This window comes from Anopheles stephensi, chromosome 2 (assembly GCF_013141755.1).
Source record: "Anopheles stephensi strain Indian chromosome 2, UCI_ANSTEP_V1.0, whole genome shotgun sequence".
Taxonomy (NCBI): Eukaryota; Metazoa; Arthropoda; class Insecta; order Diptera; family Culicidae; genus Anopheles; species Anopheles stephensi.
In genome coordinates this window covers 86239708-86262809 of record NC_050202.1, presented here as the reverse complement: position 1 = coordinate 86262809, position 23102 = coordinate 86239708, and the positions used below count along the sequence as shown (strand labels likewise).

Genomic DNA, 23102 nt, shown 5'->3' with positions numbered 1-23102 from the left:
AATGGGAATCCGGCCGGTATGATCGACGATCGTCTGATCGTCCGCGGCATTCGACACGCGGAGTTTACGGTCGAAACAAGACAAATTTTCCAACCGATCCGTTTTTAATTCGTTTTGGGGTTTGAGCTACACCGAGACATATTTGAAAGGCCAACCCGACGACGGTACCGTCGCAACACCCCAATAGAACTGCCTGGTGTACCTGTGTGTCTAATGCTGAATAATTGCTACACCAACACGTGCTCTTCGGTTCACTCCGATTTCTATGGTTTCGCTTTTTGTGCAGCAACAACAGCAACAGTGGGGTGAACGTAGCTCTCGCGGGTGACACAGGCCGTCCTCATCCAGTGCTCGGTCTGCCCACCGTCTTCAAGCTTCTTTGGGCTGTCTTCTCGCGATCGTGCGGCCGGCCGCTTTACATAACACTGCCCCGGGGGTCTCAGTGGAGTCGCCGTCGAAGCATATTGGAAAGCCTCCGTCTCCGTCTGACACTCGAATTTTGACAGAAGAGGGAATATGACTTAGGTAGTGTTGCACATCGACAGACTACCGTCGCTTACACGCACACGCACAATCGCGTCTGTTGTACGGAGCTCTCCACAGCTTAGACCTCGGTGAGGTCAGACTGGAGGAGATCGGCATTTGCTGTGTGAGAGCAAGACCTGCTGTCCGACGATGACTTAACCTTGCCCGTACGGTTCCACACGTATCGGTAGTACGGTGTGCCCGATGGCGTTGGTTCTCGGTGCCAAGGTTTTGTTGGCTATTCAGAAAAGCCACATTCTCGCCGTGATTTGCGCACAGATTCCAGCACCGCGCAACAAGTTGCCGAAGCCAATAGAGAGAACGCGCTAGAAGTCTATGCCCTCCCCCGTTCTATGCCCAAGGTTGTGCTATGTTAACACGCAAAAATTACAAGATAAATCACTTGTTTTCGATTCATGTTCGTGTGGCACACTTTCGAGGTTCGAATGTAACGAGCCGTCGTGCGGCGGACCTAAGGGAACATTACATTAAAATCCGGTTTTACCGATTGTTTTACTGTTGAAGCTGGATTGGGGACTGGATTGAACGGAACGGGGATTAGGCAAGCTAAGAAATGGCATGAAGCAAAGGGTGGACTGTGGGGCATTTATAAACAAATGCGAACTGATACTAGATCCCTTTTCTAGAAATAAACTTGCCAGCGATATTTAGCAGCAGTAGCTCCCGTAGAAGGAGAACGCGACGTTTGGCAAAGGGCCAGAGCTCGCTCGACTGCTTTGAAAGTTGGTGTACTGATTCTCTAACCTTAAACCTTCTTCTACCGTACCAGGTCGTATTTACCACGGCTCGTGCACAACAGCTTCACCACCGATGGATCAAAATAATTGCCCCAATTTAGGCGCTACAAACCTACTAACCTTTTATTCCGGTTCCGGCCGGTTCATTCGCTTTCGATCCGAGCGCCGTTAACGCACGTCGCCACGACCAGAACCCCATGGAGGATATTCTTTCGATTGATATTTTACCCTCAACAGCACCCCACCACCAGCCAGACGGGGGGTTGTGATTTTTCCCTTTTCACACACGGGCAGATGACAAACGACTTCACGGGAAAGCGGCGTAGGAAGGAAAGCAATTTCACACAAACACACACACACACACACACAAATCACCAACACTAATGGATCTGGTGGGGACTATATGGCTACCGCTTTCTGCCCGTTGCTTGCTGACCCATTGCACCGACCCGTCATTCCACCAGCGGCACGTAATCAGATTTACACACACACAGACACGCGTTCTGCGAGGGAGCCGCAGAAAATAAAATCATAAACACTCCGATGACAGTGCAATAATTGCACCAAACCCACGGCCTTCTTGGACTGGTGCCGTTGGAATTTCCACCATTCACACGCTGACGACCTTTCTCGCAGTAGGCCAAGGGGGACGCTCAGCTGGATTTTTTTTTTGTTATTATTCTTCCGTTATTCCCACTGCACTTTACTACAGAATAACGTCCCACCACAGAAACTGCATTCAGAAAACACGATATAATGCACCGAAGAATGCACAACATTAAACCTGACACACAGACCCGCACACACACACCGGTAACGGGGAGCAGCATTAAAGCACGAAAACAACAAATAAAACTCGCCGACCAAAGTTCGGTTGCGCGTGTGGAAATGTTTTTAATCGACCCGCGAAGGACGCGAAGCGTACACGTTGCCGCGGCCGCGACCGGAATGAATGAAAGCCCCCCAAAAGCCCACAGCAGTTCTCGGCTCGGCGGGTGCAGCAGGCAAACAAAACACAGAGACAGAAACGCACGAAGCACGCGGGCAACCGAAAAAGCGCCACACGACAAGTACCACCGAAAGGGAAATGAGCAACCACCCCGTAGCTCCAAACCGTGCAAGGGAGGCCCACCGCAGCAACGAGGGTTGTGCGCGCGCACAAACACATACACAAGCGCACCAACACACACACACACACACACACTAACGATACAGTCAGTTCGCTCGGTCGTTCAGCGACAGGCGACCGCGAAGGAGCGTGGCCACGTGCCCGTGCGGTGTATGGTAGCGAACTGGACCGGCCAAACGCGACCACGAACCGACGGACTCCCGCGCGTACGGGCAAACCCGTACCAACACAGTGGCAAAACGCGCGTCCCACTCTCCCATGCACAGCACGCGGGTTGGGTGGGCATCACGCACTTCTCTCTTCGGTCCCGCGGAAATGTCAGGACGGGGGCATGACGATGACGATGTGAGCGGCAAACACAACCGCGACGCTAGGGGGTTGATCGCGCCGAGCAACGCGCACCGGGGAAAACCCGCGCCCGCGAGGATCGACTTCACAATAGAGAGCGCGAGATATTCGGTGCGTGTGTGAGCGAAGATCTTGAGATATCTTTTGCGAGAAGTCTCTCTCGCTCTCTGGTCGAGAGCTCCCGACAAAAACACACCCCTAACGTGTGCTGGAGCGGCACAGCAAACAAATGATCTTCACAGTTGGAGTATATGCTTACCTTGGTCGCGTATAGTAACCGCAGAGCGCTTCGAGCTACGGCGGTACAAGCGGCACGCAGTTCCGCAAACACAACAGATGAACAACAATGACGAGTTGGAACACTTTGGAACGGGCTGGAGGTTCGACTCCGGTCGGGGAATCCGCGTGTGCGTGTGTGTACTTTACGGGAAAGCTCTGGGCATAAAGACTGGCTTTTCTGTGCACGTCTTCCAATTTTAGCTTCCCTGATAGCGGATACCGCACCTTCCATCGCTATGATCTTCGAGGCAACAAATGACGCATATTACCACCATTTTGCGGTTTGTTTCATTAGCGTGTTTTTTTCGGGGGAGCAACTGAGCGATTTGGGGTGGTATCGCTTATGTCAACGCCGGCGTTACGCGGTAGCGTTTGTGTGTGGACGCTTTCCATTAGCTGCACTTAGGGGTTATTTGGGCGAGTCAATTGTTGCAGGTAATTAGAGTGATTGAGAGGTTTTAAAATGCATCACCAGATGATGGCCAGGAGTATCTTCAAAGTTTGACAGACTTTGGGGATACTCAGAAAACAACGTTATCTGGAATTGGTAGTGAGCAACATCAAAAGATACATAGCCAGGCTGTGTAAACAACCTTCACAACCCCCCAAAAAACCCTCATTTCCAGCTCTTCACACCGCCTATGAGGTCTTAACGTTGTTTTAATTGCACATTGCCCGCCCCGTTTTTGCTCGGCCGGCAATCTTTGCACCACGAACATATGTCACACACTCTAATGTACGTTATTATTATTATGTGGCACCATTAAATCCGAATCACCGTGCACACACATCGAGTTGGTAGACGAGGTGTCGAAAAGTACTCCACCACCTATATACCCGGGTCTTGGTAAACAAATGTGAAGACCGCACAACCAGTCTGGTGGCCTCGTTCGAGATTCTTTTTGCTGTCTGTGTTATTTCCAGCATTTTAGGTAATCTTTCCTACGGTGCGTGGAAGCTGTTTATAAGTATCTCGCGTTTGCCATAGAGCCGAAGAAAAAAATGCGGGGGAAGTCGGTTGAATTGACACAAAAATAACGAATCTTTGGGTAGCGGGATGAGCGGAATTTTGGGTGAAAATTTGCAGCAAAATATCATCCATAGTCCATCGGGTCCCATTACTGGTTTTTGTGCCTGTGTGATACGATCTCCCGACGAAACAGAATGTCCGACACATGATTGATGGATATTGCCGGTCAGCCAGTCATTCGGTCGGTGGTCGCTTGATTCCGTTCCTCCCGGATGGAATACGGTAATGTGCATGAGGACAAAATTAGCTCTCTCTCTCTCTTTGCGATGGAGGAAAAGCGTCGTAAAACATTGCACGAACTGTTCGATGGGCGAGATGGTTAACGCCACACGTGGTTTGCCACAGTGATTTGTTTATGGCTGATCATCCAATATTCTCACATTATTTATCGATAAACGTCTGTCGTGTTGGACTCGACTAAGAAAGGACTATCTACAACTCATTACTTTATGCTTAACGGTTTTTTATTTTAGCTGAGAGAGCTTCCAAATCTGAAGCCGGACATATTTTCGAACCTTGAGCTATACATTTTAATATTCTACTTCATTTGTTAATGTATGACAACATTCATATTTCAACTCGCCCATCCTCGCCACAGCCGGAATGTGACCTTGCCAGACAAAGCGTTGGCAGGCAGGCGAAAAACGGAAACAGTATCAATCAAAGCACAGTTCCTGGGCATATTTGAAGCACTTGCATAAATGGTACGGGTGGGCCTGCATTACGCTGAAAATTATTATTTCCACCAACACACGCAACCGCCACAATCCATCCAGCCCATCCAACAGTGTGGTGCGCGCGAACGTGGAAAATCAATAAATCATTAATTATAAACAAACAGAATCAGTGCGCCATTTCGGGGTGGGATATTGATTGTGTGACGCCATACTTCACGGTGGCCAACATACACACATGCTGCCCACCAACAACTGGACGGCCATGCTCGCCTGGGGAAGCGTTACTTGCGATCAATTGCGTACAACCTTTTGCATCGGCGCGCTGTCAGTTGTCCGTCGTCAGGTTAGTGCGGCCGTGTGCTAAAGGTCACATTCGAACCTTTCACGGAATGGTTTCCAAAAATCTATCATCCACGCTACTACCAACGGCATGCTAAAAAATTTAAATGTTCCGTTTTTCGTTAAGATTTCCATTAGGCTCCACCGGTAACGTCATCGATGCCGTGTCGGCATGTGCTGCTCGTGACGGGTGATGCGAAATTTCTAGACACCGTTCCGGTACCCTCGTGATCGGGGTGGATTCCATCAGCAGCCGAACGCTTTCCGTGGCCGGTGCCTGGCCGCCCGTTTGATGGTATTTCATGATGGCAAAGGCAACGGCACGAGACGCCAGCTGGTAAGTGGCGTACAGTCTGCAAGCAGAGTACAGGCAAGCGGAAATGAACGGATAGGCGTGGAATTTGTGATTGAAGTACAGGTCGAGTAAGTTCTTACTGTTCGTATGGATCGGTGGGGTCGATCGAGGTCACGTCCAACGTGTCACTGGTAGTGCCGTTGCGAGAACGGTCTCCTCGAGCATCCCGGTGTACCTTCACCAGAAGGTATCGATGTTCGGTGGGTAAAAACTGGCCAATTCCGGTAAACTTCGTTGTAACGAAGGTAATCGGAGCGCTGGCGCCCCGGTTGAGCAGATGTTCTATCGACCCAACCAGCAGCGACTTCCCCTCGAGATAGTTTGTGCCCTTGCCAAACTCATCGATTAAGACCAACGATTTGGCGGTAGCATTCTGGAGCAGGCTCGACATCTGGTACAGTTCCGACATGAACGAGGACCGTCCGCTGAATATCGATTCCGGATGATCGAGTCGGGTGTAGATCGAATCGAGAATGGGAATCTTGGCGTACGCAGCCGGCACAAACGAACCCACGTGTGCCAGATAGCAGATGATGGCCAACTCTTTCAGGTACGTCGTCTTCCCAACGGAAGCATCGGCCGCAATCACGTTCACTAGGTTTCTATTCGTCGCGTCCACATTGGTATCGTTCGAACGGTACGTTCTTCGGTGCTCGAGCACTACATGCCGTCCAGCCTGGATTTGCAACACTTTCGCGTCGGTAATCACTGGCCGCACGTAGCGATGCATCTTTGCCACGGTGGCAAACGACAGCAGAGCATCCAGTTTGCCTGCCTGCTTAAATATACCCATCACCTCCGGGAACTTGGTGCCGACGAAGGTCGTGAGACGCGTCTGAACTACAAGCTCGTGTTCGATCAGCGTTGCCATCAGCTGTCCGAACTCGTCGTTCAACTCTTTGCATAGGTTAATCTGAAAGTAAGCCGTGTTCTCCGCCTGGAACACTAAATCGAACGAGGAATTGTTGAATATTCCCGACCGTTGCAACTGCTCATCGATCTGGGTACTGATCACGAACCCGTACGATGGCAGATACGTAACGCAGATGTTTGCCATGTCTAGTTGCATCGTTTCCAGCCCTAGTCGGGACGATTCCATCACGATCTGTCGCAACCCGTCGTACTGTTCGCGCAGCCGATCGACGGCAGGATCCAGCCCGGCACGAATCGTCACCTTGTTCTCCTCTTCGCCCTTCTCCAGATCCAAACACTTGTCGATCGTGTAGAGAACGTGTTTGAGCGCGTTGCCCGGATTGCGCGTGTACTGGCCCAGCTCCTGGACGACCGTGCCCGCAGTATTTGCGTCCTCCAATGTGAAGCCACACAGCTTGCACAGCGTGAACATGTAGTAGAGATTCTTCTTCAACATCTTCCAATCGGTATTGCGGGCGGTTCCTTGCAGGATCTTCCGGTACAGTAGCCCCACGTTGGACAGATGCTTTAAACACTGATCGAACTGATTCGCGTAGCGAACATTCTCCAGCAACCACTGCACGGTGTTGTGGCGACGCTGTAGCTCCATCCGATCGCGTATCGGCTGCGTCATAAGCCGGCTGAGCCACTCTTCGCCATTCTTCGACGAGCATTTGTTGAACAAACTGAACACGGATAAGCCTCGCGATTCTGTGCCAGACTTGAACCCGGACGGATGGCGACTGGTGTCGAAAATCTGCAGCGCTTCATACGTTAGCCCATCGATGATGAGTTGCGTGCTGGGCGTGACGAGATTGATCTTTGTCACCAGCTGCGCTGGAGACACCGAGTCGCCTACGGTATCGAGAAGCAGTAGCAAATTGCCGACACTGTGCACTAGCAGCTCCTGCTCAAAGGGTAGTATACTTTCGAGGAACGTACGGCACTCGATCTCATCCGCTTCCGGTGGCATGCCGGGAAGTTTAAGCGCCAGCAGCCGGGCTCTGGCAGTTGCTTGAGTTTGTGTGGAATACTCAACGATCTTCACGTTGGCGGCGGGTTGCGTAGCGGTTGTTGTATTTTGAGCCGCAGAGTCCGTTGCGTCGGCATGATTCGAGAGGGCGACAGGGATGCCCAATATTTCACGACCATCGTCCAAAAAACAGCTTGGACCGGAGATGACGTAGAACAAAGGATGGTAGCGACGGACGAGCTCTCGAAGCAGCACATACTGGGGACGTGGTTCGATTGCCTGCTGGATGGCGTACAGCTCTAGCTGATCTATTTCGTAGTAGGAAGCGGCGAGTGCCCCGGCATTCCAACACAGAGAGATGATTTTCCCTGACTGATTAGCGGCCGGAGTGGCACACGGCGGCTGGTCGGATTCCATAGCTACAAGCAAGCGATCACTAGTGTTAACACGAGTGCATAATGGGTGCCTTCGAAAACAATCGACCCCAGGACTTACTCGGAACAGGTTTCACGGTGCACCAGACACTTGGCAAAGGCGTTCACGAGCGGTCACGATTCTTGTTCACGCTACCAGAGACACATTAATTCCATGCAAAAATCTCATCGGTTGCTAGATAATTTACAAACTCACAAATAGGAAAAGGTTTGACATTTAACGAGTCGCCGGTTCGCGTACCCGAGAACTCTATTTATAGCGTGTATGTGTGAAGGAAGTAGCATTCGGCGATGAAATGCGTCAAAAGATCACAACACGATCACAACGCGTGAACATTAGTTTAGTTTTTGCACAATACAATTATTTCAGTTTACTATTTTGGAGGATAAAACGAGTACTTGTCGAAGGACAATGTGGGAAATTGCAAGAAGGGTTAGGACGCTTACACTTACCGCTTTCGAGCTAGGCGTCATACGTGTGCTGGTACTTGTAACTGATTTCGTGACGGGCACTAGTATTTGTTTGCGAACTACGATTATTAGTCTACGATGCAAAAAAATTCACAACACTTATCTAATTACTACTTTTTGTGCTAGTAAAAACCTTTCCGGTCGTTTGCACGCCTTTTGTGGAGAGTGCAAACATGTTCACTACAATGCCACGATGCTGAACAGTGGATTCGGGGAACGTTTTTGGAAGCGGGTTTGTGTGCGTGCGACAGAGAAGCAACGAAGCGGGCTAGGAAGAGCAAGTGGTTTGTTTACAAGCGATGGTACAGCTACGAGAGAGCGACAGAGAGAGTGTATGTGCATTTTTTTTGTCCTCGCGAGAGAGAAAGGTCGATATGGAGAGCAGCTCGTACATGAAGGCCTGTTTACACTGTGCGAAATGAGGCTAATTTTATTCGGCCTTTTCTGCAAATAAATTATCGCGTAAAATGCATCTAATTGCTTTAAAAATCGAAAGATTCCATCGAAGAAGCATGATAAACAATTTCTCCAACAAGCCAGCACCACGTGGTACGCTCCATCCGCCGTGTGCTGGCGATAATCGGCATGTGCAAGTCGAACGGCGGGCATGTGCGGCTCGTCAGAACAATAAACATTATGCACACTTTCGATTGCTGCGTAAATAGTCACGTTTCGCCCCGGCGGCCCGTTCTTGTGCGCTGTGCCTGTGCAGACAGAACCTTCCGAGCGTTTTGCTGTAACTTATCTGACTACAATACATTCCACATGCGGAGCTTGTGGGCTGCTGGATGGGATAATCGTTTAAAATGCGTCCCGGTCAGTTGGAAGATGTTTCATACCGTATCGACCATCATGGCGAGTGGATCATCATGCTCTGTTTGGGTAGTGCTGCTGGTTGGTGCTGTCGTTATTAGCACGGTCAGCTGTGGCATCGGAACGCCGTGTAAAGTGCTTTGCGATAATGGTGAAGAAATGAGTAAGTAGTGTTAGAACGTTTATTTTCTATCAAACTTTGCCTCCGATTTAATGTGATTTCGAATTATTTGTAGTACCCTGCGATAGGAAAACGGAGATATTCAAATGCTGCGGCCCATGTAGCGAACCGACGTGCGACAATCCAAATCCAACGCAAGAATGTGAGAAAGGCTGTAAAGCGGGCTGCTTCTGCAGAGCCGGATACGTACGTTTGCATGACGGTGGAACATGTGTTCCGGTTGAAAGTTGCCAGAATAAACAGTAAAGGACATGAGACTACTATCACTTTCGAAAATGCCTGAGTAGGACGACTCTTGATCGCTGGTCATGTCATGAAGATGACTCCTGAAGATGAAGATGAGCAAGATGGCCCTCCATATATATAGAGGAGACTAAGCTAAATCCAACATACTAACTGTAGAAGAACTTTTTGGCTTAACGAGCTGCTTCTTAGTCATTTGCTATTTGAATGATAGCACTTAGTGGAACAGAGAGTCCTCACTACGGGGGAACGGTCCGGATGTCAGCGACCGACGTGGAGCGACTGGACGTTTGCCACGGAATAGCAAGTGCGCTTCCTTCCTCGCGACTGCTTTTTGTTCTTTTTTTAATTGCCTGTTAGGTAGAAACTACGTATTACAAGAGATAACGAAACTAGTCTCATGAAAAATTGGACTATAATTACTTGAAAATTCCCGTAATGTACTAATAGATGGGTTTGATCTCTTGTTTGGTTCGCTTGATGAATGATATATTCTGTCTCTTGCTAGCCCATCACCAATCGTACAGGATCTTAGTAAATTATTTCTAAATATATACCTATTTACAAATTAAAAATGGATTTAGTCGAATTGATGGAACAAAAAGTTTGCCACCCGACATCCGATCTTCTCATTGAACTAGCGGCACACTTACAGATAGCGTGCTTACAGAACTTATGGGTCGTGATTTAGCTATGTGGTACAGAAGCTGTTTGCTGCTGAGCTTTAGCATATTATTTGTGGTGCCCCGATTTAGCCTAACGGCAATTATCGCGGGTAATAAGGAGCAGAGCAATGAGACACGTCCATTTAAGCTACACGTAACGCGTTTGATCTGCATCGATTTACCATATGCGGAAACCACAGTCAACGAGTGTCGCGTGATCTTAAGGCGCAACCAGAGATCCCTGATGAAAGTATCGATTAACGTACCGAAGGTGTACAACTTCCTGCTGCTACAGTACCGTTTGCATTACAAATTTACCACCTTTCAACCGTTGCTGATAGACGGCGAGCTGGAAGTGTGCTCCTATATGCGAGGTCCTAAGACGAGCATATTGGAAAACTACATATACGGCGTGATGTCAGACCTGCTTTCCAATACAGTGTATCCCTGCCCGCACGGAGTAAGTGTTGCGATGATGGGCAATTAGTTAGAATATAGTGTAAAATGTTTGTTTTTGCAGAACAAAACGTACACGGAGATAACCGAGTTTAAGGAGGAGTATGCGCCCAAGTCAATACCGGCGGGAGATTACAGGATGGACCTCAGATTTGCATCCAAATCCAATGTAACATTGCTTTGGCTTCAAGGATTTGCCACCGTTAAGCGAAGGGGAATTATGGGATCTATGTTAGAGTGGTGATTCTCATTTTCTGAATGTATCAATTCAAAATTTAAACAATAAAACTTTGGGTTAGTTTCGAAAGGGCTTATACTACACCATCAGACCTACCTTAACCATATAACAGTGTTTGAATAACTAGGTGTATACCAATTATTTAAATTATTGTTTGATATGATCTACACTCGAAATGGAGACGATAGTGCAATGCTATAATGGTGGAAATTGTATTATAATGGGTAATTAAAAATGATTTAACCAACAAGCCCGAACATATGTATCCGACAACAGGTTATTCTTATAGAAAGCTCGGTTAACTAACAAATTAGTCATCTGTGGAATTGCCCGCAATCTTCTGCTCAGCTATGTTACGGTACAAACCCTTGTGGTTTATCTTCACGACAGTATTGATGGTATGCGAATACTCTTTCGCCAGCAATGAAGAGCAGAGAAATGTGACACGTCCATTCAAGTTACAAGTGACGCGAGTGCTCTGCGTCGATACGCCATATGCGGAAACCACGGTCAACGAATGTCGCGTGATCTTACGACGCAACCAGAGATCCCTGATCAGTGTGTCGATTAACGTACCGAAGGTGTACAACTTCCTGCTGCTACAGTACCGTTTGCATTACAAATTTACCACCTATCGACCGCTGTTTATAGACGGAGTCGTTGAGGTGTGCTCCTATTTGCAAAATCCTATGACGAATATATTGGAAAACTACATATACTGCGTGATGTCCGATTTGTTGCCCAATTCAGTGTATCCCTGTCCGCACGGAGTAAGCGTTGTTGAAATGGGGAAGATTTTTATAGGGTCTTACGCATGGCTGCTTGCATATTTGCAGAACAAAACGTACACGGAAAAGATCGAGTTCAAGGAGGAATATGCGCCCAAGTCAATTCCGGCGGGAGATTACAGGTTGGATCTGAGATTTGCATCCAAATCCAATGTAACATTGCTTTGGCTTCAAGGGTTTGCCACTGTTAAGCGAAGGGGAATCATGGGATCCATGTTGGAGTGGTGAAATCAGAAACAGTTTCTAGGGTATCTACAGCTGGCTGATTTAGTCTTTCGTAGGCCCTAAGCGGAATGGAAGCTGGGGACCCCTTCCACGAATCGTACAATAAAGAAGTTAATGAGCCATGGCTATCCTGCAGCATGTTAATAATGTCATGATCTAGTTTTTGAGCCTTCAACACCCCAATTAAACTGTTTTTTTTTTACTCACTAGAGGTACAACTATTTTAAAGTTTTAGCATTGTAATTACATGCTACGATGCCCATCACAGGTAGGTGTTTCACTAGACGATCGTTAGCGGCCACATTAAATTGTCTACGAGTTACATATTATGAATTATTTGATCGTGATCGTAATTAGCAATAGTTGAGCAGTAGAAAAGCAATCAAATTGTTTAATTGAAAATGATTCAGCCAAAAGGGTTAAAAAATTAGCCTATCAACCAAAGATTTCTAGTGCACAGTGCGCACTCAGCCAAATAAACCAAACAGTTCTATAGTAAGTATGCTCCGGCTAAGTTATGGAACGATACACACCCGTGTTGCTGATCTTCACCGTGATATTGTCGGTATGCAAACATTCGCACGGTAACACTTTCTTCGGCTACGTAAAGCAGAAAAATCTGACACGTCGCTATACGATACAAGTGATGCGAATGCTCTACCTTGACATGCCTTATGTGGATACCGTGGTCGAGGAATGTCGCGTAGTCCTAAGGTGCAACCAGAGATGCTTGATGAAGGTATCGGCTCACGTACCGAAGGTGTTCAACTCTTTAGTTTTGCAGTTTCAGATTGGTGTTGCAGCTTTTTGGTGTTGCAGATAGGTGTCAGGCTGTGAAGGTTACTAAAGATCCTAATTCTACACATTCTAAAATTGTTGGAAAAAATGGACGTACTGTTAGTGGTTGAAATCGGCTTCATGGATTGGGATGTGTCTAGAAGTTCGCGGACTCATAGCCTCTGTAAACAAATAGGACAAGTTTTTTCTAAGTTTCACGCACGATCGAATATTTGATGACATTATCAGCGGCCATTAAAATAAATGGCGGATATCGATGGACAGCACAATCAAGCATCATCTAAATCATCCTTAAGCAGATTGGGATCGTGAAAACAAAGGGCATTATTGACGACTGTTTCTGATCTGTTCGTTGTAGATTTGTAGATCACTAGGTAAAATTGGCCGTGAAACCGATCCGCGCTTAGTTCGCGTTCATGTTTCAACACACAATAGTGATATTGTGACTTGTCGTTGCTCTATCCGCGTGGAAAACTTCTGGAAGTACCGTGCCTGATTAATGGGGAATTTGAAGTGTGTTACACCAGGAGAGACTATGAGCGAGGGATAGCTCAAAAGCTTATTGCTAGCCCACGGGTATTGGTTATCTGAAGTAATCGTGGTCCTTGTCCTAGGACCTACGAAGCTTATACTGTTTAGCTTTAGCCGCTCACGGTTTAGCGCCGTAGTCTGCCAATCCGTTATCCCGGCCGTTCTGGCGGACGCATCAACGCCATCACTCCATCTCAATTTTGGCCTACCACGCCTCCTCTGTCCATGTGGACGGCCTAAAAGGACTTTATTGGCTAGGTCGTCCTGTGTCATTCTCATAACGTAACCAGCCCACCGGAGCCTGGCGAGTCTAATTCGCTGCACGATGGTGAGATCATTGCACAGCTCGTAGAGCTCGTCATTGTAGCGGTTCCTCCATTGTCCTTCCACACATAAGGGGCCCAAAATGACTATTCAGCTACGGGTAAAATAAAGTCTCAGAAAGTCCCGGAAATGACAGACCGAGGCCTTTCAAGGATTTTAGTGCTAAGGAAGAAGAAGAAGAAGAAGAAGTCGTCCGCATGGAGTGGTATAATTTTATCTGTCACGTTCCTTATTGTTCTAGGACGAACCGGACCTACGTAGCTGATACCGTATTTCAGAAGCCCGAATCGTTTCCTGCTGGTGTGACTATAAGCGCGCTCTAATGGGTCGACAGCACAATCCGGCTTCATCTTAATCACATTGCAATTATGAATGATTAGTAAACGATAACAGATTAGTGAGAGATTAAATTGAATAAGGAGAGGCGTAGCCGTTTATCGCTCACTTTGCGATCATGTTTCTGCGGTTAAAGGAGTCCTTGTGGTTGGCTGGTAGTTGTTACATTCGGATGGGCTGAGCCTGTTTCGCCGAACGATTTCAAGCTGTGGAACAAAACCCAACCGTACGAACTGCACGTGACGCGCATGGTGTGCGCGCTGACACACGGTACCTCAGGCCGGAGCTGCTAGAATGTCGGACAACGTTAAGATGCAATTGCTGCATGGTGTCATTCATGTGTCCAAAGTGTACACCTACAGTGTACAACCGGCAATTTGAAGCATGTGCCACGCAGCGCGACTATGAGCGAGGATCGAACCAAGTTCCGCTGACTGACTACGTGGTGCATGTGCTAAAGCATGTGATACCGAGCGTACCCTTTTCCTGTCTCGAAGGAGTATGCGCCCTAATCGATTCCTGCCGGTGACTATAGGATGGATCTGCGGTTAGCCACCCGAAGCAATGGGACAATTATTAGGGGATTCTTTTCCGTGCGGCGTAAGGGTATACTCAGTTCTATGATAGAGTGGTAAATAAGACGTATTATACTTATCCTGACCAATACAAGAGGGTCCACGAACTCTACCATTTCCTTCATTGGTTCTACAATCCTGAGAGGTCTTGGCGAGCCGTTTCTGGCTTTCCTTGACTTGGTCGTACTCGAAGCTGGAGAGTCAGTCAGTGCGTACGAGGAGACGGATCCGATTCTTCCGATGCTGCTGTGTGTGCCACATTCGCAATTGGGGATGGGTCCAAAATCCACAAGGTCAAATGCATTTCCATGGTCGATGGGTTCGAATTGCTTCGACGGCGCTACCCAGCTGTATCTTAATCATCTTTAATTACATTGCGATACTAGGGGACACTAGATCAGATTAGAGTAAGAATGACCGTTCAGCGCTCAGTTCGCGATCATGTTTCGACGCATAAAGCTGTTCTGGTGTCTGGTGGTTGTTGTTTCCGGATGGGGAATGGCTGCTGCTACAAACGATTTCACTATGTGGAACAAAACCCAAACGTACGAACTACAGATGACGCGCATGCTGTGCATCGATACACCGTACCTCGTGACGGAGCTGCTGGAATGTCGGATAACCTTGAGAAGAAATCAGATGCCGCTTCTGCATGTGGTCATTCATGTGCCTGATGTGTACACCTACATCGTGATACAGTATCGTCTGTATTATAAGTTTAAGACGTACCAACCGTTTCTGATCGGTGGCGAGTTGGAAGTGTGTACCACGCTGACACAAAGCGAACAAGGCACTTTGCACGATCCGCTCACGGTGTACGCCTTGAAGGTGTTGAAGCATTTTTTGCCGGGAGTAATCGTTCCCTGTCCGCATGGCGTATGTGTCCGACACCGTTGCTAGTAGCGAGCTTCTACTTGTCACGTTTGCTCAATTTTCTTCACAGAACCGGACCTACGTCGTTGACAGTGTCTTTAGGAAGGAGTATGCGCCCCAATCGGTTCCTGCCGGTGACTATAGGATGGATCTGCGGTTTGCCACCAGAAGCAATGTGACGATGCTCTCCTTGCAGGGATTCTTTTCCGCACGGCGTAAGGGTATATTGGGCTCCATGCTAGAGTGGTAAATGAGGGCTCGTTCTATTGATTGAATTGGCAAAAACTAAAATAAAATGCATGCACCATTGGAAGATATTTAAAGTACAACTAAAGAATTGAAATATTTTTATAAATAGAGAGAGAGAGAGAGAAATTTTAAAAGTAATGAGGCGCGGATGCAGACGCGTTAACTTCAAGGAACAAACATCATCTGCTGAAGGGATTGTGCTATGTTAAGAGAGACTGTTTTTTAAGGCAATTGTTTTTTCTACTTTTAAACATAGTCATAGGCGCCAATAGTCAAACTTCCATTGTGATTACTATTTATCGCTCATGTAAGGATAGATCATCACACTAACGAGCACTGTGTTGATCGCATGTAGTAGATAAACGATATCGAAATTATTCCTGCCACTTAGCCAGCGCTCACTGCAAACTGTTGACAGTAGGTAGAAGGAGTTTCCAGTGTGCAAATGATATGTCGCTGTGTCGAAAATGGCTGCTAATGTGCCGGATTCTGGCAATGTGCTACTTGATGCTCAGCGCTAAAGCAAAGGACACCTCCAGCGATATGCACAACCGAACCCGAATATTCCAGGTGCAAATTAAACGATTCGTGTGTGTTGAAACGCCCTACCAACAGACGGAACTGCTGGAATGTCGCACTGTGCTGAGGCGTAACAGGCTGCCCCTGTTTCTGGTATCGTTGCGTGCGCCGCAAACGATCGATTACGCGATGATACACCTGAAGTTGAACTACAAGTTCAATACGTATCAACCGTTCCTGATCAACGATCAGGTGGAAGGGTGCGAATATCTGCGCACGCTCAAAAACGATCCATTCTCTATCTACGTGTACGACGTGGTGAGGCAAATTCTTCCGGCATTGGTGCGGCCTTGTCCACAGGGGGTAATGCATTGCTTGTAGCAGTTGCTCTGTTTGTAGGTGTATTAGCGCTGATGTGTTCTTCGTTTCAGAAACAAACCTATAATCAAACGATCGAGTTTAAGGAAAGCTATGCGCCGAAATCGGTCCCAGCAGGAGACTACAGGTTCGATGTTAGAATTTCTAACCGTGAAAACGTAACGCTGATTGCCGTGGAGGTGTTCGGTACTGCCCGAAAGCAGGGAATATTGGGCTCAATGTTGGAGTGGTGAAGGGTGTATCAGTAGGGGATTAAGTATCTTGGAGGCCCTAAGCGCAATGCAAGTTGGGAGCCTATGAGGGATATCAAATCCAATGTGGCCTGGGGTGAAAGGTTTTTTTTTTTATAAATTTATTACAAGCTTTTGGAAGAGGGATCACTTAGTTAGTTTCACAAATAAAAGTGTATGAGCAATATGACGTAAAGGTTTTTTTAAAGGAAATAAGACAATTGTCGACGGTGTCAATTTCTATCTCGAAGGACCAGATACTTAATCACATCCATGCAGCTCCTCGTTTGCAGATCTGAAATTCCAGCTACAGTAATAATCAAGTCAAAAAAGACAGGCCTTGACCTCTTAAGGTTTTTTTTTGTCTGTAGAAGTTGTACAATACAGAGTTGGATCCTTATCGATATTCATTAAGAGCGATATTGTATTTTGCAATCATATAAGGGAATCTTGCGTTTAGTGAAATGAGAATTGCAACACGATTTATCTGGGAAATTTAGAAAAAAAAAGAGTTGAAAAAGCTAATTCAAATAACTGCTCCCTGGATCTGATAGTAGCTCCTAGCAAAACTTGAAAGTCGAATTTTAATGCCCTTCTTCGTTTTTTGGTCTAACGATCTTTTAGGTCATGTTTGCCGTTTAGTATGATCTGGAGGGGATTTGAGCTATGGTTTATCCCCTTAGATATGTAAATATCCCCTCACTGTACGCAACAACTTCCATTATTCCATGTTTCCACAACGGGCTTGCAATATTCCTTTACCCTATCTCCATATTTGAAGCATTCTCCTAAGTGAGTCATATGTTTCATTTCAGGAATCAAAAACTTCCAGATTTTTATACTAAACGATTCTTAGATGAATCAAAGAAATAAAAGTAAAATTACGCAAAAGCTAGATAAATCATGTTGACCATATGTGGTTTAAAAATAAAAACTTTGCTCACTGTGCGGCGCTTGCAGCAAAGCTTACATTTGAAAGCTTGAAAAGCGATTGTAGCGCCACCTAGAATTCAGTAGCGTAACTATAATCGATGAAAACTCGCACTCGTTCGGGATTTTCCTGTCTTTTATTGTTGTTTTAAGTATTGTTTTATACTTTTTAGACGAATTTGTACAATTTATATCCAATTTCTAAAAGGAATGAAGAACTATGGAGGTTAAAATAAGAAGACGTTCCAAGCATTTTCTACGCTTTGTGATTGAAAATATCGATCCCGGTGAAAGGCAGTAGAATTTTAATATTGACATTGTGCTACACAACATAATTAAAATACATGCTCCTGCATCAAATTGACCGCCTATATCGAACGCACCCGGATCAACGCTCGTAAGCGAATTAATTTCATCTAAAGAATTCCATTGCCCTTCTCGATCGGCAGCACCAGCCAAGTGGTTGCCGCTCACTTCCACACCAGGCTGCGGCCAAAAATCATGCGCACAATCAATAATAAATGCGGGAACCTCTTGCAAGACACCCGCCCACCCGGGAACCGACAAGAAGAGCTGACCGTGCAGTGTAATGAAAATTATAATGTACAAAATAGCGGTGCATGCAGCTTTTCCACCCAACCGGCAGCCGTACTGCATCGAAAAGGAGGGAGAGGGGGGGGGGGGGGAGTTGTTTTTCCTTCGGCCGTGCAACGGGCGAAGTAACGTTGCGGAATTTCAATAACGCTGGCTGGCAGGGTTCGAAGGATGCAGCTCAACCGGTGAGCTAGTTGGTTGGTTGGTTGAAGTTTCCTGTCCGGAAACTTTGGACCGCCGTAGGACAAACAGACACACGGCCACACGCATGAGGTCCCTCGCTTCGCCAAGCGCTTGTAACTTCACTTCGGGCCGGGGGTGGTGCTGTGCATCGACCGGCTAGACAAGTGCGCTCGGTTCGCTAGGAAAACCTCGCAGGCCGCATAAAGGGTTAGATTAGATCAGCTTACTCTCGGTACAGCATTGTCTTGCTCGTGGCAGCATTTGCAACACAACCTCAACAAGGCCACAATTGCCCAACCGGTGTGTAAGGGGGTGGGCTGGTTGGTTGGAGGGAGCACGTCCCCAAAGAATACACTCGCACTCGAAAGTGGATGTTTATTCGTCCTTGCGAGCGAAGAGGCCAGGAAGCGAGAAGGTAAAGGTGGCGGCCGATCCACATCTGCTGACCAGCTTTCTTCAAGCGATTGCGTACCCGTGCTGCGTCTAGTATGGTAATATGTAAATTAGATTTTAAAATATAATAGATATGATGACACAGAATATTAAACACTGCTCCTCAACGCCTGGCGACGGTGAAGCACCTTCCTCACTCGATGAACTTTGTTAAAGGGAGAATGAGTGCTGGGTGTTTGGTGCTCAGCAGCACCGCATCGAACACCGTTGCGTTGCGTTTGGTAGCGATGCGTTGAAGACACCGTGTCGACAGGAGGATCATCGGTAAGTACTTGGAACACCCAGCACCGTGCACGACCGTGTGCGTGCCGAGCGCTATTTTCGGTCGGAGCGGAATAAAAAGCTTGATGTAGGTTTGCTACCAGCAAAAAAGGCTAGCAATGTTTGCTAATTATATTGGTCTCAATTATAGAAAGTTTATCGGCGACGGAAAACTGGGGCGGGGGAGAGGAACCCAGAGTGGATGTGAAGCATGGGATGTAAATTGAATCATGCTTATCACGTCGGAAAGTTGGTGTTCTTTTTTTTTGTTTTGGATAAAGGAGTAAAGGTTAATATCAAAAATAATACGCTTAAGTACATGCAGTGATTCGGGTAGAAATCTTTGCGCTTAATTAGTATGCTTGAGAAGGACAATTTATTTGCATCGACACAGTTGAGCTGTTTGGAAGATAGGTGGTAAGGGTTGGGGGAGCGATTATGAGGGATGCTGAGATGCATGCAATTCGGAAGTCAAGCATGGCTTGTATTTTTGCCATAGAAGTCCTTGAATTGCATTTGGAGAGACTAGATGCAATAAGGTATTTAATATAGGAACACACGTAAGGATCATCCAACAAGAGGTCTTTGAGCGTCCACAAATTCATCAGGATCTATCTATTATCTAGATACTCTTAAATACTCCACAGATAACATAATTAGTAATATTCCAAATAGAAATTGCATACTTTTAGGCGAATTGGAAGTCTCATCGAATATTAAGCGTATGACAAAATAAGCCCTTGGCTAATAAGAACAAGCACGTGCTTTTTGGCAGAATCCTGCCAATTACGAAGAACTCCGTCCTCAAACGAAGCATCCGAAGGTCCCTCTATGGAGTGTGATTGTTTCGTCGGCAAATGAGGTGAACCTCTGTCTATCATCCACATCACCCACTAGGACCCGGTAGGACAATAAAACGATATGTCTCGCTACGTTTAGTCCCCTTCGCACGCATCTCTTTTAAGGACAGTGATGAAGAACTATTGGCCACTGCAGGAAGTTTTAATTAAAAAAGAACCACTACCGTAAACTACGTGCCGCTTGGTCCCACCGCATTCCGGTCACTATTGGCCACGCAGAGAATGTTTGTCGTTGATGTATCTATTTACTTACGCAAAGTTCGCTCCCGTACGCTACCGTATCCCTACGCACGCACAGCGGCAACGAGACACGGAAGGATTTCCTAATTTCAGACCCCATTCGCCCCCCCCCCCCTGCCTTTCCCGGCTGTCCATCAGCGCCCCTGCTGTAGGCTGTGTCGGTCGGTTAGCTGGTACCTTTTACGGGTATGTCTCGGTACCTCGGCCATTGGCTACCAGTTGGCCCTCCCAGAGGTTTCATTCTGTGATAATGAAATTAATTAAAATCACTTTACCCATCTTCGGGCTGGAAAGATCATGCGGTCGAGTCGGTTGAGTTCGCAGTGTTTGGTAGGTGGATGGTATCGTGGCGTGGGGGTTCTTGTGACAGAAGCAGCTTGGCATACGGTTCCGATAGCGGAAAAAGGATAACCGAGTGTGTCACGAGGCCGACCCCGGTACTGGACCGATGGGAGCGTTCGGGTCTCTGACCGCAGCCAGATTGACGACCGGTTGACGATGCTACTGCTTGCCTGCCGAGAGAGACTCTGTTGACCATTCAAAATTGCAAAATTTTTGGACGACGTGATTGAGTAGACGATTCTAGATTTGGGATCGGTGCAAGACGCAATTCCGTGAGGCTGAAGGGGGTTTTATTGCTTGCGTCGGCAGCTGTACTAGTGCTGTTTATTGCTGAGGGCTTTGGCAAAGAATAAAAGATGGTTTATTATTACAGGAGCGTCCGGAAAGCTGATGTAGTGGAAACCATTAAGACCATCGAGTACAATGGATTAAGGTAATGAAGAACATTACAGCTATTAAAAGCTCAATTTCAACGATCAAAGACTCTTGAAATTTTACTACAAGCTCACAAATAAGTACCACATTAATTGTAGAGTTTTTTATGAAGTTTTCTCATGACATTTTCAATAACCGTTGTCTGTTCTGGTTTGTTCAGGCGCTTGATTAATTATAGAGTTCTGCTTTTCGGAGGAAGTTTCATTTTTTCGTTTTGTATTTTATGTTTTTGATTTGTTAATTTTTTCACTTTGTTGCCATTTATTAATTTTTTTATATAATTTTTTATTTTTTAATGTGTACTTTACTTAGTTTATTCATGCCATTTAGGATAACCTATGTTCTTGTCCAGTGGTCCAATTATTATTTACATTTTTCGTCTCGTTTTGACTGATTTTTTTATCTTCTATTTTGCGTTGTTACTTTGTCGAACTTTTCGAACGAACGAACAAGATAATACATCAATTTCGTTTTATTATACATTGTTAGCGATATCTTATTTAACATAGCTTTTTGAATTATTTAGCTTAGATTAATTAAGCTTCTTTTTTCAGTTTCTTCGTCAGTTTTGTATACTGTTTCATAAAAAATGGCCTTTTTAAATTTTTTAATATTTTAAAAATGTGTTTTTCTTAATACTATTTGTTTTGCATCTATTTCTTTTTATTCAAATTTCCGACCGTGTGTCGGTGTGCCCAATGTACTATGTGTGCCTGCGTCTGTATCAATCAATCTGTATCCTTCAAACACATGGATGTGTATGTCACACTTCCGAGAAGGAAGGATCTGTAAATTATAGCCCGTTTCCGTTTGGATGCAAGCCAACTGAAATCCTCTTCCGAGAAACATCCTGATCCTTGACTTTGCGAAGAAGTCTCGTGCGTGCGTGTGTGTGTGCTTATTGAGTCGGAAAATGTTGACAATCTACCGAGGAAAGCATGATTAGATGCGGTACGCAAGCGTTTATGCAAAGTCAAATCAGTGCGTAAGCCCGGCTTTATCCGCTAGTTTAAAGAAACTGAAGTGCAAATTACATTACCCAATAGGAAGTTGTGTAGACCACACTCTGTGTGTGTGTTTGTGTGTGTGTGTGTGTGTGTGTGTGTGTGTGTTTCCCCTTTCAAGATGCAACTCTACACTCTGGAAGCAACGAGCCCGACGCTGGAGCGCATCTTGAACGTGTTTAATTAAATTACTGCCTTTGCCGAAAGATCGCCTTACGCCCGCCGTACGTACGACGTGTGGACTCCTACCAGGACGACCACGAAAGACGAGGGCTGTTCCCGATCCCGGCTAGATGTGCAATTAAAATAGGTATTGATGTGACACACAGGTCAGCAATGCACTTTGGCAATCGAACGTGGGACGTGTTGCATTTTCCATCCCGGCCCATTAAGCGATGCGTGTCCAGGAGGCTGGTGTTTTGATGAATTTATGAATTTATTTATATGATAATCAGGTATGAATATTTATTCCTTTATCCATTTTACGGCTCAGTTATGATTGTTATTGCCAGCGGTCGGTGTCGGTGGAATTGCCCGGACCGGACGTCAACATAATTCATCATCTTGCATTCCGGTGCGTGCGCCATAGTTTCGGTTACGCTTACCGGTACCGTGGCCCGTTCACCTTGCCCGGTGCAGGCGAGTGGGATGTGTGGCATCTGCTTCTTGGAAGTGCTGGTGTTCGCGGACGGCTCAGACACGCACGTGCCCTTTTTCAAGGGGGTGGGGGGAGAGGAAAATACACGGGAAGAACTGCGAGGTGACAAGCGAGAGTCAAAAGATCCTGTCGCCCCTGTTGGCGTGATTGATGGTCGGCTCAGTAAATATCGGACCAAAGCAAACAAGGCTCCTTTTGTGGATGGAGCACATAGAGACACACACACACGCAGCGGACACACACTCAATCTTGCACCACCCACCGTTGTGTGGGTGGGTGGTAAGGGACACGACGGCCGCGGAAGAGATTAACGGAAACATGAAATATTTATATGGTTCGCTGGTCAGCGGAATGCAGCCCATACGTTTGCAGCGAACCGCGCACCGATCCTTGGTTCCGCGTGGCCTCGATCCTCAAGAGTACAGCCCCGGAGTCGGGTGAATCGGAGGCAACACTTATCACGGTAGCTATTAACAATTTACACACGCGT

The 23102-nt window shown here is 46.6% G+C and overlaps 4 protein-coding genes and 1 long non-coding RNA gene across 5 annotated transcripts in view; 3 read left to right on the top strand and 2 right to left on the bottom strand.

Annotated features, from left to right (window-relative positions):
* The window catches only part of LOC118504950 (phospholipid-transporting ATPase ID), a 31340-nt gene extending 28764 nt beyond the window's left edge, over positions 1-2576 (bottom strand). Inside the window, exon 1 of the mRNA XM_036040068.1 lies at positions 1404-2576. The gene's annotated coding sequence lies outside the window, so the exon portion shown is untranslated. The remainder of the gene's footprint in view (positions 1-1403) is intronic.
* A 1895-nt stretch (positions 2577-4471) lies between these two features.
* On the bottom strand, positions 4472-7978 carry LOC118504951 (mutS protein homolog 5-like). The gene is made up of 3 exons (XM_036040069.1): positions 7821-7978; positions 5521-7744; positions 4472-5438 (listed from the first exon to the last, which is right to left on the bottom strand). The coding sequence occupies exons 2-3, from the start codon at positions 7740-7742 to the stop codon at positions 5189-5191; spliced, it is 2472 nt and encodes an 823-aa protein (XP_035895962.1). The 5' UTR covers positions 7743-7744; positions 7821-7978; the 3' UTR covers positions 4472-5188.
* A 225-nt stretch (positions 7979-8203) lies between these two features.
* Positions 8204-10985, top strand: LOC118504963. Its single transcript, XR_004905376.1, has 3 exons — positions 8204-9206; positions 9280-10592; positions 10653-10985. It is a non-coding gene; the product is annotated as an uncharacterized LOC118504963 (long non-coding RNA).
* Positions 10986-14903: 3918 nt separating this feature from the next.
* Positions 14904-15546, top strand: LOC118504946. Its single transcript, XM_036040045.1, has 2 exons — positions 14904-15279; positions 15347-15546. The coding sequence occupies exons 1-2, from the start codon at positions 14929-14931 to the stop codon at positions 15524-15526; spliced, it is 531 nt and encodes a 176-aa protein (XP_035895938.1). The 5' UTR covers positions 14904-14928; the 3' UTR covers positions 15527-15546.
* Positions 15547-15958: 412 nt separating this feature from the next.
* On the top strand, positions 15959-17161 carry LOC118504944. Its single transcript, XM_036040044.1, has 2 exons — positions 15959-16407; positions 16476-17161. Exons 1-2 carry the CDS (start codon positions 15976-15978, stop codon positions 16653-16655), a joined length of 612 nt encoding a protein of 203 aa, XP_035895937.1. The 5' UTR covers positions 15959-15975; the 3' UTR covers positions 16656-17161.
* The last annotated feature ends 5941 nt before the right edge of the window (positions 17162-23102 follow it).

Bases quoted from the DNA above. Each gene is read 5' to 3' on its own strand.
- LOC118504951 (XM_036040069.1), bottom strand. From the start codon at position 7,742: ATGGAATCCGACCAGCCGCCGTGTGCCACTCCGGCCGCTAATCAGTCA. The intron at 5,439-5,520 runs GTAAGAACTTAC...CTCTGCTTGCAG, and splicing joins CCCACCGATCCATACGAACA to ACTGTACGCCACTTACCAGC.
- LOC118504946 (XM_036040045.1), top strand. From the start codon at position 14,929: ATGTGGAACAAAACCCAAACGTACGAACTACAGATGACGCGCATGCTG. The intron at 15,280-15,346 runs GTATGTGTCCGA...TTTTCTTCACAG, and splicing joins TCGTTCCCTGTCCGCATGGC to AACCGGACCTACGTCGTTGA.
- LOC118504944 (XM_036040044.1), top strand. From the start codon at position 15,976: ATGTCGCTGTGTCGAAAATGGCTGCTAATGTGCCGGATTCTGGCAATG. The intron at 16,408-16,475 runs GTAATGCATTGC...TCTTCGTTTCAG, and splicing joins TGCGGCCTTGTCCACAGGGG to AAACAAACCTATAATCAAAC.